At 42.8% G+C, this 16,641-nt stretch overlaps 1 protein-coding gene across 5 annotated transcripts in view; it reads left to right on the top strand.

The window, feature by feature from the left end:
- Window positions 1-359: 359 nt before the first annotated feature.
- Window positions 360-16,641, top strand: part of ATP6V1C2 (ATPase H+ transporting V1 subunit C2) — a 50,595-nt gene continuing 34,313 nt past the window's right edge. For 4 of the 5 annotated variants that reach the window (XM_045523390.2, XM_074341660.1, XM_045523392.2 and 1 more), the window contains exons 1-3: window positions 880-994; window positions 2,029-2,183; window positions 4,141-4,208. In XM_045523390.2, coding sequence (XP_045379346.1) covers window positions 2,055-2,183; window positions 4,141-4,208 — 197 coding nt within the window. In that variant the 5' untranslated portion in view covers window positions 880-994; window positions 2,029-2,054. Of the gene's footprint in view, window positions 492-879; window positions 995-2,028; window positions 2,184-4,140; window positions 4,209-16,641 lie in introns of those variants that run through there. The other variant, XM_074341659.1, reaches the window with a different exon arrangement.

Genomic DNA, 16,641 nt, shown 5'->3' on the forward strand with positions numbered 1-16,641 from the left:
AGCTCTAAAAGCATTTCCAACACTAGGTTGCCAGTCTGGCTAGTGTTACAGAGTAAGGGGAAGACCATTCTCAAGGGAAGCAACCAAATCTTCAACCCCACCCCCGCCCCCCAAGAAGAATTCTGAGATTTTTATCTTTCCCAGAAACCACTGAAAATATTGTCCACGAAGAAGGATGCACTTAAGTCTCCTCCTTGACTCCAGAGGAAAGGAATTCTCAGAGTTATTATTATTATTAACACTCACACGTTAATTTCTAGGGGTTCTCTCTCTTTCAGACAGCACAGATCATGAACTCATGGTGCTAGACCGTAAGTTTTAAATCCCTCCTGTTTACGGGGCGATTTAGATGGTGAGGTGGGCGCGTCGGGCAGTGGAGAGTTTCCTTGGCAACCGAGACCAAGCTCACGCCCACATCGACAGGAAGCTATGTTTCTCTGCCCAGGTGTATGTCCAAAACATATGTGAACCTGTTGCGTCGCTCTCCACAGGTGAGTCCTGTCTCTCGGTAATTCTCTTCGAGACCCCGTCCTCTGTCACTGTCCGGGGATGGGGTGGGGGTGGAGAGGCCCGAGGCGGCGGCAGCCGAGGGTACGTTTCCCGGTATGGAGTGCTTTACCTTGCCTGCTTCCCTCGGTCGTCCGCTCTGCTACGTCGTGGAGTTGGGGACCCCGTCCGATCCTCCCCAGAATGCCGCCAGGACCCAGCCCCGCCGGTCGGGGATCGGGGATCTTGGCCGAGACCCGAAGGGCCGGGCCCGCCGCCCTCTCACGCGGCGCGGTGGCGGCAGCGGGCAGGCGGGCAGGCGGGCAGGCGGGCGCCCCCGGCCCGGCGGCGGCGGGAGGCGGGGCAAATACCGCCGGGCGGGGACGCCTCCCGCTGGGATAAAAGCTCAGGGCGGAGCGTCGCGCTCAGCCGCTGCCTCCCCGGAGCCGGCCGTGCGCTCCGGCCCCGCGTCCGCCCGCTGTCCGCCCGCGCGGCCCGCGGGCTCCCGGTAAGGACGCGCGGCGGATCGGGGACCCGATGCGACGTGGGGAGAGGGCATGCGTCGCGTTCAGGGGACCGGCGCGAGTCGCCTGCGTCCCCTTGGTCCCCGCTTGGCCTCGGCCCACCGACACCGTCCAGAGCCGCGCTTTCTTCTTGGGAGCCAGGGCACCGACGCCTCTGCTGCGCCCTCCCAGGGGCCGGGCAGGTGGCATCTCCCCAGGTTCTGCGCAGGGCCAGTTTGTCCCCAGACCAACAGCAGTCAAGACCGAAAGGAAATGTGTTCGCTGTGCGCGGGATTAGAAGGGACTAGGATTGTCTTGGAGTGGAGTGAAACTGGGTCCACAAGAGAAGCTCGCCGATGGGTCTCTGGCTATCATCCCGTTTTTTTCGTAGCCATCGGAGACGCTTTGAGAAGCGATGGAAGGGAGAAACAGGCCTAGGGGAGAAAGGTGTGGGTGCGTACACGTGCGTACACGTGTGAATGAGCAGAACTAATGCACTTTGGAGGCGCAGACGCTGGACAGAAACTACCAGCCAGGCCCGGCAAGTTACCCACCGCTGCAGAGCAGACAAGTAGTCTAGTGGAAAAACGACTTTAGGAGCTCCCCCCTCCCTCCTTATTTTGTATAGAGTCTTAAAAGCTAGTTCCAATCTCAGGGTCAGTCCGTTAAGATCTGGGGTTTGCCCAGACCGCCTGTTGTGGAACTACCTCCTTGCCTGAGTCAGTGGAACAGGAATCACACTCAGCCTTCCTCCTCCTTTCTTTAAAACTAGTCAGAACCACCCAAGGAAGGAGGATCTGGGAGTCTTTGCGAAGACCTGAGGGCTTTCTAAGTGGAGATTAGACAGTGAAGATCTGCACATTGCTTTGGGCAAGTCGCGTCCTTGGAACTATAGAAACTGACCTGGAAGGTCAAAGGGGAACAAATGGGAAAAGTGGAGAGGATTAATTGTGAGGGAAGGGAGTGGTGAAGAGCTGGAGATATTTGACACTTCTCTCCTCCTGTTTCTGTTTGTGTATGTTGCTGTGGTTCTGGTCAGTAACTGGATAAAAGAAGACTGGAAACATGTCGGAGTTTTGGTTAATTTCTGCCCCTGGAGATAAGGAAAATTTACAAGCACTAGAGAGGATGAATACAGTAACCTCCAAGTCCAACCTGTCTTATAACACCAAATTCACGATTCCTGACTTCAAGGTAAAATTTCTGGGGAGGAGGAAGGAGGTGATGGGCTAGGGTGGGGTGCATGTCTTCTGGGAAGCCAAGGAGAAAACCACAGGGCAAAGGCATCTTCACTGAGGATACGCCTTAGGGTGAGGAAGGTCGGAGGAGTCAGTGGTCTGTATGGGACTTCACGAAGAGCCCCAAATTAACTCTGGTGCCTATGGACTTAGAGCCACAGGGCAGAATGAGAGAGAAAGAAGAGGGTGGTCTGCAGTGTCTTCAAAAAGTGGAAAGAGTGTGTCTTAGACACTTGGGTCCTCATGAGTTGTTCTTGGATTCTTCCTGTTTTGTCTTCAGCATCTGAGTAGACTAACAACATGGCTTGGAGGCTTCACAGATGTGTAGGCTTGGAGAGGTTTCAGTCAAAAAGTGGAAAGAGTGTGTCTTAGACACTTGGGTCCTCATGAGTTGTTCTTGGATTCTTCCTGTTTTGTCTTCAGCATCTGAGTAGACTAACAACATGGCTTGGAGGCTTCACAGATGTGTAGGCTTGGAGAGGTTCAGGCTTGGAGAGGTTCAGAGGCTTGGAGAGGTGCTCTTGAACTGGGAACAGGGCAGGAAATCCAGGGTCCCTCTGGTTCTGATGGAAGGGAAGGAGATTTAGGGGTAACTGGGAAGATAGCAGAAAGATTTGAAAATGAAACAAGCATGAAGGAAGAGCAGGATAAGTACAGTCTTCTTACTTCAAAATGAGTGGTGCTTCCTCGAGGGCGAGAAGCCTAAGGCAGTCTTTCTGCCTTTACGGTGTAAATTCATCCTGGGTTCTGGAGCAATGTGCTAATCGCCCAGAGGCGGCTCTTCTAGCAAATGCTATATAATCCTCTTTCAAACCTCAGTTTGCCCCTCTGGCAAAAGAACTGCAGTGTCAGCTGCCATAGTTGATGATGCTACTACATTTGCTAGTGTTTATAAAGCGGTTTGCTGGGGTCCAGGCCCTTCAAGTGCATGGTCTCAGATCTACACAATCCCTCATTATAGGCGAGGATGGACTGAGAAAGGAGACCAGGGCTGTAGAGCTGGTAAGTGGCAGCACTGGGATCTGAACACATATCTTGCTGACCTTTCAAACCTGCCACTGTTTGTCCAGAGTCAGACACTGTGAAGGCTTAGTAAGTTAAAGCATCCACTCTTTGCTTACTGTGTGTGAGGCACTGTGCTAGACTGGAGGGAACAAAGACGAAAAAAGACCTGACTTCTACCCAAAGTTGCTTAAAATCAAGTTGCTTGAAAAGAAACAACTTCACTTACTAGAGCTATTCAGGATTCACACTTTCTTAATTACTTTTCAATGTCTGATTGGTGGTTGATAACATGATAACAAACTTTTCTCCTTCTGATTCTGTGAGTAGACCTTCAAATACAATTTTGGACACTGGAATAATTTCCTCAATAAGAAACAGATCACTATAAGTAATCTGACAAGAAAAGGTCTTTCACGAATGGGAGTGGGAGGAAAAGCTGCCCCTGGCCCCAGCAAGATCATTGTTAATAATAGAAAAAAAGAACAGGGAGGGGTTGGCTGGACTACCTTGAAGAAGGGCTTTCAGACATAGTAACTTCCTTAACTTGCTTTCTGGTACATCTCTTCCTTGACTGTGGGGATTAATCCCCTGAAGAGTAGACTGCAATTCTTAGAGGTAAATGAGCTGAGAGCAAACCACAACACATAGTGACTCCTTCCTATGACAGAGAAAATGACAGTTCATCCTGTTGGCCAAAATAATAATAATAGTAATAATAATAATCCAAAATCCACTGGTTTCCCTTGAGAGCTCTTCTCAATTTCCAGTTTGACCACTGATTAAGGACAACTCAGTCAAGATGGAAGTTACAGAATTCCCTGCACTGTTGTTGAAAGGGTGCACCCCCCCACCCCACCCCCACCCCCACTACAAAGCATCAGTCTCTAACTTCTCTCCCATCTTTCTAGGTGGGGACCTTAGATTCCCTTGTTGGCCTCTCTGATGAGTTGGGGAAACTGGATACCTTTGCTGAAAGGTAAAATATTTCTTATTTACTACATACAAGAGGGAATTTGACATTGTTGTCAGAGGACACAGTGCTCTTGCTTTGACTGAGCCCACACGCGTCTAAACCCGGTCCTAGAAGTCACAGGAAGAGCCAGAGAAGGTCTGGGTAAGGGGTGCTGGGTGGGCTACAGCAGCACACGGGGTCCTGTGTATAGTTTTGTTATTTGCGGAGGCAGCATTTTTTTAGGGGGCTGCCTTCAAAATGAAGAGGATCATGGCATAAGTTACTGAAACACTTAGAAAAATGGTGCAGTTTTTCACCAAGGCTTTTCAACTTTTTTGTTTGGTTTTTTTTTTTTTTGTAGTAACATAGGCACATAGTAAAAAATTCAAAGTACTAAAGGAAGGCTCACTGGTGAAAACTGTTATCCTACATCCTATTTCCTCATTTCCCCTCTTCTGAGACAATGTTCTTATTATAATTTTTAGGAGCCTTCCAGAGATAGCCTGTACATGTACAAAGAAACCTGAAGATATTCTTAAAAATAATTTTATACAAGTGAGAGCATACATTCTGCCCCTAATCACATATCTTAGAGATAGATACATGTCAGTCCCTAATCGCATTTTTTAATTTAAAATTTTTAAAAAATTTTTTATCAAAATATTTCCATTTTATTTTTGTGTCATAAATTTCCAATTTTAACAACTTTGATCATTAGCTAATATAGTAATACAAAAAATGAGGGAGAAAAAGATGTTAGTATTAATTTTCATAAAGTGCAGATTTAATTTTCAGTCGTATCCTTCAGTAAACATCATCTCATTTCAAATCCTCCCCGCCCCCACCCAAGGTGGGTATGTTAAAAAATTTTTCCTTAACAAATGTCGAACACCAAGAATAAATGAAAGATCCAAAAAAGGCAAGTTTTTTTTTGCCAACGCTTTTCTGGGTAAGATTTCTAAGGACAACAGTACTGAGTGAAAAATAACCTTTCATAATTAATATGAACACATGTAATAAAATAACAAGAACATAATTTAGACCCCCCCATGATTATTTTGCAATTTTTAGGTCTCCAGTTATTAAAAAGATACCTAACTGAACAAGAACGATTACCTTCATATGTGGCCAAATTATTTTTACTAAAGTTATTTGGCCCTTACAAGAAGTTAATTTTCACACCCCCTCACCAATTATATAAAGTTACTGTATCAATACAGACATTTACATTCAAAACAGGCTTCTTATTTTATTCTACCACATAAGGACTGGCATCTTTTTCAAAACAATACTGCTAGCAGTAGGGTTAATTAAGGAGTGGCTTAAGTTCCTAATTGCATTTTTTTTTTGAACTGGCTGCATTATCCTGAATAAATGGCATCTAATTTATTTGTAACTTCCTATTGATGGGCATTTAAGTTTTCCAGCCTTTTGCTTTTATAAGCAATGCTGTAATGACGGTCTGTTTTCCTAGTTTATAGGAGTAGGATAATTAAAAGTTGAAATGCTGTGTCAAGGAGTGTTTGCATTAAACGTTTACAGATGTGTCCACATTACCCTCCGAGACGTTATTTCTATGCACACTCACCAAAAGTGTATGAGGATATTTTAGAGTCTTAAAATTATTTACTTGGAAAAATTATTACAAATCTGGTACATAATTATAAAATATATTTACAGATCATAGAAAAGCACAAAAAGGAAAGTGTAAATCACTCATAAACATGCCATCTGGAGATAATCACTGTTTTGTTATATTTGCAGTGTATACCTCCAATTTTTATCTAAATATCAGTATTATTTGTGCATACATATACTAATAAAGGTGACATCCTGTTATGCATATTTGGTAGCTTGCTTTTCCCTCCATATTGTGTTCTTTTGATCTCACTATGAACTTGTCCACTTGTCCACTGTATTTGCCATAATTTATCTTTTAGGTAGGTTTTAAGTAATAATAATTCCTCATTTTGGTGAAGATGAAACTCTGTCGTTGAACAAGTGTCTTCACTTGGTTTTAAGAAAAATGCAGGTGGGACAGATGAGGAAAGAGTCTTCAAGGGCCAGGTCATACACCGACTGATCTGCATGACCAGAGAGACTGGGGTTTGACTGCTTGAGCCTCTATGGAGGGTTTCAGATTTTCAAGGCCTTTAGACACACGCATTTTACTTTCTCAGTGAAATGATGATTACTGCCTTTTCTGATGCATTTTCATGGAAAATGTGTAATTAGGAGTTCCAGTGATCCTACATCGCTGTTTCTTATCTGCATCTTGGTGCCACAGGCTAGAAATTACATTTTCTGTTTCCCAGTTGCTGTTCCGCCATCCATCACTTAAGAATAGAAAGAATCCTTTGTTAGTAACCTTTTGCTATATGTGGGATGTTGGACTAACCGTATAAAGGCAGCCCTAATCACCAACCAGTTCTCAGCTCACAGTCTTTGAGAAAGAAAACTCAACTTTGGCTTTGTCATCTGTAAAATGGGATAATAGTGATCATTTCTGTGCTTTCAGGGAAGAATGAAGGAGAATCATGTTGAATCAAGAATGATCAAATCCCAGGACATGTTCTAGGAAAAACTAGCATCTAAGAAAAAGTGGCTTGATCCCTAAATATCAGCTCCATTCTTAGGCTGCTCTGTCCCATGGGAAGGTGGGTCTGACAGATACCACAGAGGCCAGCCCACTGCCCTAGGCTGGTGATTGCTTTGTTTTCTTGGCAGTCCTGACAAACCACAGCACGAGACTGTACAGTGAGGTACGGCAGTATTGGCTTAGGGAGTGTGAATTGTTCAAAAAGAAAAAAAAGTGTGAATTCTTCTCAGCCCCGCTGCAGAAATGACAGCTGGTCAGCATTTTTATCTTTCTAGACCTTTCTTTGCTACCAATTTTCTTCCCTAGTACAAGTCCTTCTTCTCTTTTTTGTGCGCCAAAGCCCCCTCTAGCTCTAAAATTCTGTGACCCTGGATTATTGTTACCTCCACTTTCCTTTTTTGTTTGTTTGTTTGTTTTTTTCAGTAAACGTTAGTGTTTTGTTCTGTACCTATTGGTTGCACAAGTTGCCTGTGTTTAAAAAATAATATGAAAACGTGCAAGCAAGTCGAGTTAAGGTTATAATTGTGAAACAGGACCTGTATGGATTAAAGAGTTTTTTCAAAAACAGGGCGAGGTGTGGTAAGAATGAAAATTACTGTGTGTTGTTTTATTTTTTCCTGTGGGTGTATAGTCTCAAGAGCCTCCCTATCTGGGGGGAAAGGAAAAGTGCTGTGGTCTGAACATCCCAAAATTCTTATTGCCAGCATTTATCTAGCCCAGGGGTCAAATCACTTTTGTTTAGGGGTTAATACTGGAGCTTAGGGTAAAATAATGGGATATACTAATAAAATATGGAGATCAGCTTCCGTTAAAAGTAAGCAAGTGTTATTAGATAAATAAATGCTAGCTGGGTATGTAACCTGGGCAGCATAAACCTGTCAGCACTGCTTCTGGGCAGGAGAACAGAGAAGGGACAGGAGTTTTCAAGGTGTATTGTTTCCACATCCTTTTATTATTTATTTGCTTAGGGCACCAGCGTGTTTTTCCATGAAGCTGAAAGGCAGCTTTTGCTTCCCGGAGACTTGCTTTTCTTTTTGATTTATTCCTTCTTCCTGTCTTTGGTAATTTACTCTGTATTTACACTGTAATTCACGAACATTTGAGAAAACAAATCACTTTATCTTTGGAAGACCCTCCCTGCCTCTTCTTTTTTTTCAGTGTTTGAGTCCTGCACGGTTATCTTAGACTGGTTCACGGTGCTGGTTGAAACATTGCGTTTCACTGGCACTTGGGCCTTCAGAGACGTCTCAAGGGTTTCTACGGAACTTTGGTGACTGTCCCCTGCCCCGGAGTGCATTACCTGGCTTGTGGAATAGCTGGTGGCTTTTCCTCATCCACGTGGCTCTGTGAAGTTGACTGAGGGTTGGCTGATCAAAGGTTGCACGTCTGAGTGTGAATGTCTGCTTAGTGATGCAGATCTTAGGGAGTTGGTTCTTCTGAGGGCATGCTAAAGAGATGCAAATTATAATATTTAAAAATTATCTAAGCTTCTTTTCTCTGTGACTGCAAGGCTATCAGGTTGAGATTATCTGTATGACACAGCTTGGAGCCTTGTACAAATATCAATTGAATGCTTGCTTATGCTGTGAGCTTTCTAGACTCCTCCAAGCTACTTAGAAGGCCTACTGTGTGTGTTCTCTGACCTCCTGCTCTCTGAAATGACTGTTTCAAGGCTTCCCCAAACCATACTCTCCCCTATTATCGCCTGATCATCCGGTTTAGCTTCCCCAGACTCTCCTCACGCCTCCCTGCCTTCAGATCTGCCGACTGGCCCTCTTCTCCTACAACCAAATGCACCCCCTCCTTCATGGCGCCCTCCATGGTGGCCTTGTGCTTTTCTTGTGGCATCATCTGATGACTGCCTTCCCAGCTAGACTGTCAGCTCCAGAAGACCAGCTAAATGAATGAAGGGAAGAAAGCATCCTGGAACTTTCGAGCTGAACAGGACCTTAGAGATCTAATCTAACTCCTTCATGTTCCAGGTGAAGAAACATGCCCAGACAGAAGCTCCTAGAAAGAGCTGGGTGGGCTGAGGGTAGTGGAGGGGAAACAGACCCTTGATCCAGATTCACCAAGTCGCCCATTAATGCTGTCTGTGCCCACCCTGCCTCCAAGGGGTTCCCACCAGCCCCAACAGGACTTGGGGTCCTGGGCTTTATATGAACTGACCAGAAAAGGGCCCTTTCCTCTTCCCACCGTCCCAGCTCCACCACCCAGGTATTTTTTTATGATGTTTAATAGTATTTTTTAATACAGACATTTAAATATGTCTTACTTATGTCTTATTCATTGTTCAGATCACTAGTGTCAACATTTTAAAAAAGTAATATATTTACACATTTAAAAAAATCAAGTAGTATAAAAACGTACAAAAAAAAAATCGAAAGTTCCATCTTCACCCCAGTTGCTCTCCCCATAGGTAACCAGTATTAGAGTTTTCTGTGGTTCCTTCCCTGGTGAAACAAAACAAAATGAAAAATAAACACACACACATACACACTCTTACATTCATGATCCAGCCCCAATATTGATAAATCTATTGAGTACAAACAGATTTGCAAATATGCTATTGATTCACTTGGGATTACACTAAAATTAGTGGAGATTAACGTTCTTAAAAAATTCAGTGTTTCCATGAGCAGAGTTCATCTTTCAATTGACTTAATTCTTTTTCTTTGTTCCCCTGGAAAAGCTTTAATGTTTAATTCAAAAGGTCCTGCATAATATCTTATTTTTTCCCCAAGTGTTACAGTTTTTATTTGTTGCTATTGTAAATGAGATTTTTTCTCTAAATAGTTATTGTTTGTAAATAGAGATTTTCATGCATTGACTCCATGACCTGCTAACTTGTTAAATTCCTTATTGTTTCTAATGATTTTTCAGTTTAATCTGTAAGGTTTTTAGCCATGTGATCATATTGTCTGTAAATGATAATTTTCCCCTCCCGTTCTCTCATTTCTTTCTCTTGCTTAATTGCAGAGGCTAGTATTCCAGAAAAATGTTTAATTTGTCAGTGATGGTAGTGGACATCTTATTCTTGTTTCTGCCTTTAATTGGGATAATTTTAGTGTTTTACCATTAAATATTATTGAGCTCTTGTTTTGAAATATATTATTATGCTAAGGAGGTATCTGTTTCTGTTTTACTAAAAGTTTATCAGGAATAAGTATTGTAATCTTTTTCAAATTCATTTTGTGGCATGTAACAAGTTGGTTGCTTCTTTCTTTGATATTAATATGGCATATTTATTAATAGATATCATAATTATTGAATCATCCTTGCATTCTAAGGAGAAACCCTACCTGGAATGTTGAACTCTGTTTGCTAACATTCTAAGATTTTGCATCAGTTTGCATGAATAGTAATAATACTAACATCATACCATTATTATCACATAATGATAGGTAACATTTATTGAATGCCTACTCCGTGACAGCCCTGAGATGTGCAGTGACCGATGAAGGTTAGCTAAGATTAGAGAGTCTGGCTCCAGAGTCCTCATTCTTAACCACAATATTAAGATTGGTCTATTGTGTGACCGCACAGAATTAGAAAGCTGTGTTAGTGTAAGAAAGGTGATGGCTTTGTAAGAAGAATTCGGAAGCGTTCCTTCTGTCTTGATTCTCTCTACACTGTTTAAAATGACATCAATTAACCACATGGGACTTTTGAGCACTTGAGATGTGGCTGGTTTGAATTGAGATGTGGAAAGTATGTAACACCCATCAGATTTCGATGCCTTAGTACAAAAGAGAGAACGTAAAATATCTCTGTACATTTTTAATGTTGGTCACCTGTTAAAATAATAATATTTTGGATACTGGGTAACATAAAATTTATTATTAAAATTAATTTAGTTGTTTTTACTTTTTTAAGCGTGGCTACTAGAAATGTTTAACTGACATGTGTGGCTTGATTTTGTTTCCACGGGACAGCACTGGACTGAGCTCCAGACAGAGCTCAAACATGCACACGAATCCCCTGAGGATCTTGATAAAATGCAGCGTCTGACTCAGTGGGCCTGGGCTAAGCCTGGGGTTCAGCATTTCTTCCAAGCTCCCCTGTGATCCTGGTGCTGCTGATCTGCTGACCATACTTGGTATAGAATGGCCAAACACTTCACATCAGGGGCTCTCAAGGTGGAGTGTTTGTCAGAATCATCTGGAAGGTTTGTTAAAACCTAGAATAAGTTTCCAGGTGATGCTCATGATGTTGCTCCTGGCACCACGACTGAGAACAGCTGCTTTTACGTGGTACCATTACCTATGTACCAATGGTAAAATTACCATTACCACGATTGGCTTCTGGAAGGTTTAAAATGTGTCGTTGTGACCACTGGGGCCTGCTATGTTTTCAAGAATAGCTCCAGTCACAAAATTTTCCAGGATTATTGGTCTCTTAGCTTTCTCTTTGTGGGAAGAGGTGTCTGGATTTTGGTAAATTTCATTTTCCTAGAGAATAATTCATTTCATCAACTTTTCCAAGTTATTTTTACCACATAGTCTACTAATGTATATTTTTGTGAGTTTCTCTACTTATTTCTCATTTTTTTGGTATTTCATTTTCTTTGATTAGGCTACCCAGTGGTTTACCTATTTCACTTATTAAGAGAAGCAACTTTTTTTGGTCAATTTCTTAAAATCAATTTTTATCACTTTTCTGATTTCTAATTTTACATTTATCCTAATTTCCTTCCTCTGGCTTTGTGTGGATTTATTTCCTTGCTCTTTTCTGTGAAACATACTGAGTTACATGCTGAATTCATTTATGTTCTTTTTTGTTTCATTCTGTAACATTTAAGGCAATGAATTTTTCTCGAGGTATTTTGTAACTTTTGACGTGTGGGATTTTCATCATTGTTTTTTTCCAGATGTTCTACGAGTTTTTTTGAATGCTTTTTAAAATTTCTGGACTGTTGAGGTTTTTTTGTTGTTTCCGTTTTTGTTTTTCATCTCTAATTCTATTGCTTTGGGGTTTTTTTCATATTTTATTTTATTTTTTATTATTGGTTTGTTGTTAGAGAATGAAGTAAGTGCTCTTTCTACCTTCTGGAATTTGAAGGTTCCTTTGCTGCCTTTTCTACGTGTTGCATGGATGCCTAGGGTGGCTGGTTTCTCTTCTTCTCATTGTATAGAGTTGATGTCTCCTGGAGCCACAGTGTCAGTGATTTTCATATCTGCTGTATCCAAGTTCCTACACTTGTTGAACTTTGCTGCTCTCCCTGCTGGATCATAAAGGTCTGTGCCAGTTTTACCCCACTGAGGGCTGCCCTTTGATGCTCTCCGTTGCTTCTGTTATATTGTTCCCTGTCTTGAGTCCACACCACCTGCTGGTTATCACTTCCCTGTTTCACTTAGTGCCGTTCATTGATCACCCGTTGTGTGCCAGGCGCTGTCTTAGGCACCTTCCGTGTCTCTGTGTCCTCATGGGATCTTCACCACAGCCCTGTGAACTGGGTGACGATTGCCACGTTCTAGATGAGAACATTGATGCTGACCGAGTTAAGTCGCTGTGCATGGTCACGTAGCTAATGAGTCTCAGGCCTTCTAGCTTCTCCCCTGCCTGCCCTGCCTTCATCTCTTCCTTCAGGCCCTGCTGGGATAGTTTCTGCTTTGCTTAGTTGACCCAATACCGATGCCCGCACCCCCAACCCCCGCCCTCCCCTACCCAACCCCTTACCTCCCCCTCTCCCCGACTCCCAGCAGCTTTCACCAAACCAAAATCCAGCCAGAATCTAGCCAGCGGGGAATGAGGAATGTTGCTTTCTGTGCAGGATGCCCTGGGTAAGGGCCAGCCTGAGACAACATGGTGAAATTCACCAAATGACTGCTTGGAGGTTGAATTTCAGATCAGGCACTCCGATTTTAGACCTGGGCCAGCTCCTGGGAGCCACCACCCTGCTGTTCTCTCAGCCTCAGCCCAGGCACGTCCACTCAGCACCCTGCACAGCTTCATAGATGGAGCCACTTAGGCTTATTCTCAGGAGCTTAAGAGACAGCTTTCAATGGTTCTTTTTTGGCATTGGCTTTACTTCCTAGGTTCACATTCTCAATGAACAGCTTACACATATCCATTCGCCTCTGAAGTGGTCTTTCCCGTCTCATCAAAGGCTCCCTTTGAGCTCAAGCACCCGGTGCTCAAGCAGTCTGGGCACCTTCTTCCTGACTGTCCACTTGAGACTCCAGCGACGACAGAGCCCTATGGCCTCCACCCTAAGCCTGTCCCACATCTGTCCACTCCTCTGCCTTCATCCAAACCATTTCATCTCGTTCTTTGTTTTTCAGCAAACTCCTGACCCATCTCCCTGCTCCCACACGGCAGCCCCATTATCTTTTTAAAGACACACTATTGCGTGACTCTTTTGCTAGAAACCCTCCTGTGGTTTTCCAGTGCCCTCAGTAGAAGATGCTGCCTCTTGTTGACTGTGGCTCCTAGATCCCTAACTGATGGGGCCCCAGGTGTCCTCCTTCACAGCCACCTGGCCCACTCCCCTCCTGCCACGTTGGCACAACCTGTTCCCCGAGCCTGGAAGGCCCCCACCTGCCACCCTACCTTTGAAGGGTGGGCTCCTTCTTGTCGTTCCCTTCTCACTGGGAATGTCATCTCCTCCAGGAGCCTCCTCCAGACCAGCAGCCAGCCTAGTCCCTCGAGGTCATCCTGTTTTAACCCTCTACATTCCCTACACTACCATTTAATGCTTTCCTTGTTCGTCTCTGTGTTTCGCTTGTAGAATATAAGCTCCCAGAAAGCAGGGGTATTTCTATGCCCAGCCTTCAGAACCGTGCCTGGCTCTTAGCAGGTGCTGAATAAATATTGACTGAGTACACGTCCATCATCTCACAGTGGTGGGCCTCCTCTGCTAGCACCCAGACCACCTCCTGGGGAACTTAAAAAAAATACAGGTCCTTGGGCACCACCTCTGGGGATGCTGATTGGGTACATTTGGGTCAGGGCCTAGGAATCTGCATTTTGGCATAAAAATTTTTTATATGGGTTTTAAAGATTATAGTCCATTTACAGTTATTGCAAAATACTGGCTAAATTTCTTGGGTTGTACAGAACCTCCTTGTGGCCTATCTTACATCCAACAGCTTGTACCTCCCACTCCCCCACCACTGTATTGCTTCTCCCCCCTCCTCCCCACCATTAACCACTAGTTTGTTCTCAAGATCTATGGGTCTGCTTCTTTTGTTATGTTCATTACTTCCATTTTTAAGAGTCCACATATAGTGGTATCATACAGTATTTTTCTTTCTCTGTCTGACTTATTTCACTTAGCATAATGCCCTCCAAGTCCACCCATGTTGCTGCAAATGACAAAATTTCATTCTTTTTTTATGGCTGAGTAGTATTCCATTGTGTATATATACCCTACATCTTCTTTATCCATTCTTCTGTTGATGAACACTTAGGTTGCTTCCCTACCTTGGCAATTGTAAATAATGCTGCCATGGACATTGGGGTACATGTATCTTTTCGAATTAGCGTTTTTGTTTTGTTTGGGTATATAACCAGGAGTGGAATTGCTGGGTCATACGATAGTTCTATTTTTAACGTTCTTTTTTTTTTAATGGAAGTCTTGGGGATTGAATCTGGGACCTTATACATGATGCTAACTAAGCATGTGCTCTACCACTGAGCTATACCCATCCCCTATTTTTTTTTTTTTTTGAGAAACCAGCATAGTGTTTTCCACAGTGGCTGCACCAGTTTACCTTCCTACCAACAATGTTCCCTTTTCTCCACATCCTCACCAACATGTGTTATTTGTGTTCTTTTTGATGGTGGCCATTCTGACAGGTGTGAAGTGATATCTCATTGTGGGTTTGACTTGCATTTCCCTGATGATTAGCGAAGTTGAGCATCTTTTCAAGTGCCTGTTCATCTGCATTTCCTCTTTCAAAAAATGTCTATTGAATTCTTCTGCCCATTTTTTAACCAAGTTGTTTGTTTTTTGATGTTGAGTTTTTTGAGCTATTTATGCATGTTGGATGTTCATCTCTTATTGGGTCATATCATTTGCAAATATTTTCTTCCATTTAGTAGGTTGTCTTTTTACTTGGTTGATGATTCCCTTTGCTGTGCAAAAGCTTTTAAATTTAATTAGGTCCTGTTTGTTTATTTTTGTTTTCATTTCCTTTCCTTTTGGGAGACAGCCAAAAAAAATATTGCTGCAATTTATGTCAGGGTGTTCTGCCTATGTTTTCTTCTAGGAGCTTTATAGTATCCAGTCTTGCACAGTTAGTTCTTTAATCTATTTTGATTTCTTTTTGTATATAGTGTTAGAGAATGTTCTAATTTCATTCCTTTCCATGTAGCTGTCCAGTTTTCCCAGCACCATTTATTAAAGAGACTGTCTTTTCTCCATTGTATATTCTTGTCTCCTTAGTTGTGGATAAATTGACCGTAAGTGCATGGGTTTATTTCTGGGCTCTCTATCCTGTTCCATGGATCTATGTGTCTGTTTTTGTGGAGAATCTGCATTTTAAACAGAGGCGCAGGTGTTTCTGGGCAGGTGGGCTTGAGACTTCGAGGAATGTTGCTCTTGGTCACCAGCACTTACACAGCTAGTGTCCCGTCTGAGCCTAAAGCATTTCTGGGAAGTGTATCTTAAAGCCAGAGATTCTAAATTTATATTAAAAGGCTCATAACAAAGTTTTTTTTCTTTTTCTGGACAAGTGATACATTCACGCGCATCAAAGATAGAAACAATACACAAGGCTACACTCTGAGAAGTCTCCCTTACGCTCTCCTATCCAGCCCCTCCCTGGCCCCCACCTAGGAAGCCACTTTCATGAGTTGCTTGGATAAATTTCTGGTGCGTCTTTGTGCAAACGCAAGCAAATTCCAGCATGTATTTTTATTTCTCCCCTTTTCAACCGCAAGGCAGCAACCCACATGTGCTCTTTAGCATCTTGCTTCCTGTTCACTTAACACCATCGCCAGGGAAATTTCTCCTATCAGTAGGTAGAGAGCTTTTCTTGCTTTTAAGCTACCTTGCATTCCCCGTGGGGGAGATGTCTGAGTTTATTAACCAGCCCCAGAGATGGACGCTTGGCTTTTACTTTTATGGGGAAGGGGGCTGTAACCGGCAGCACATCATCTGGCTCCTACATCATTACTTTGCACGTAAAAGTGTGCAGGTGTCTCTGCAGGGTGAATTCTCAAAGCAAATTACCGGGCCCAGGAGTCATATGCCTTTGTAATTTTGATGGCTGGTGTCAGATTTCTCTGACCATTCTGCATTTTCACTAGCAATGAAATTTAATACCCCCCAGTTTCCTATAATCTTTCTCGTCAAATGTGCTGTCAAATTTTGGCATTTTCACGATCTTGATAGGGAAGAAATTCTACCTCAGTGTAGTGTAGGCTTTAAAAAAATGGCTCTATTTAGACATAAATGACATGAAATAAATGATACATTTTCAAAATGTAAAACTTGACTTATGAATTTTGACATCTGTGCAACCATCACCCCAGTCAAGACAATGAACATATCCATTACCCTCAAGTTTCCGTATGACACCTTCTTCCACACTAACCTGCTTTCTGTCACTGTAAGATTGAGCGCATGTTTTGGAACCTTTATATAAATGGAATGCTGTAGTATGTACTCTTTTTTGAGCTGTTTTTTCCATTCTGCATCATTATTTGGAATTTACCCATATCCATTTATCCATTGTAATGTGTATATTAATAGCCTTTTTAACTGCTGAGTAGTATTCCATTTTATGAGTAAGCCACAATTTGTTTATCCATTCACTAAGGGGTGGAGAAAGAGGAGGCTGGAGGACATGTAGATGGTTTCCAGTTTGGAGCTATTGAAAATAAAGCTGTTATGAACATCCATGTACAGTC

The sequence above is a fragment of the Camelus bactrianus genome, chromosome 15 (assembly GCF_048773025.1).
Source record: "Camelus bactrianus isolate YW-2024 breed Bactrian camel chromosome 15, ASM4877302v1, whole genome shotgun sequence".
NCBI classification, from domain to species: Eukaryota; Metazoa; Chordata; class Mammalia; order Artiodactyla; family Camelidae; genus Camelus; species Camelus bactrianus.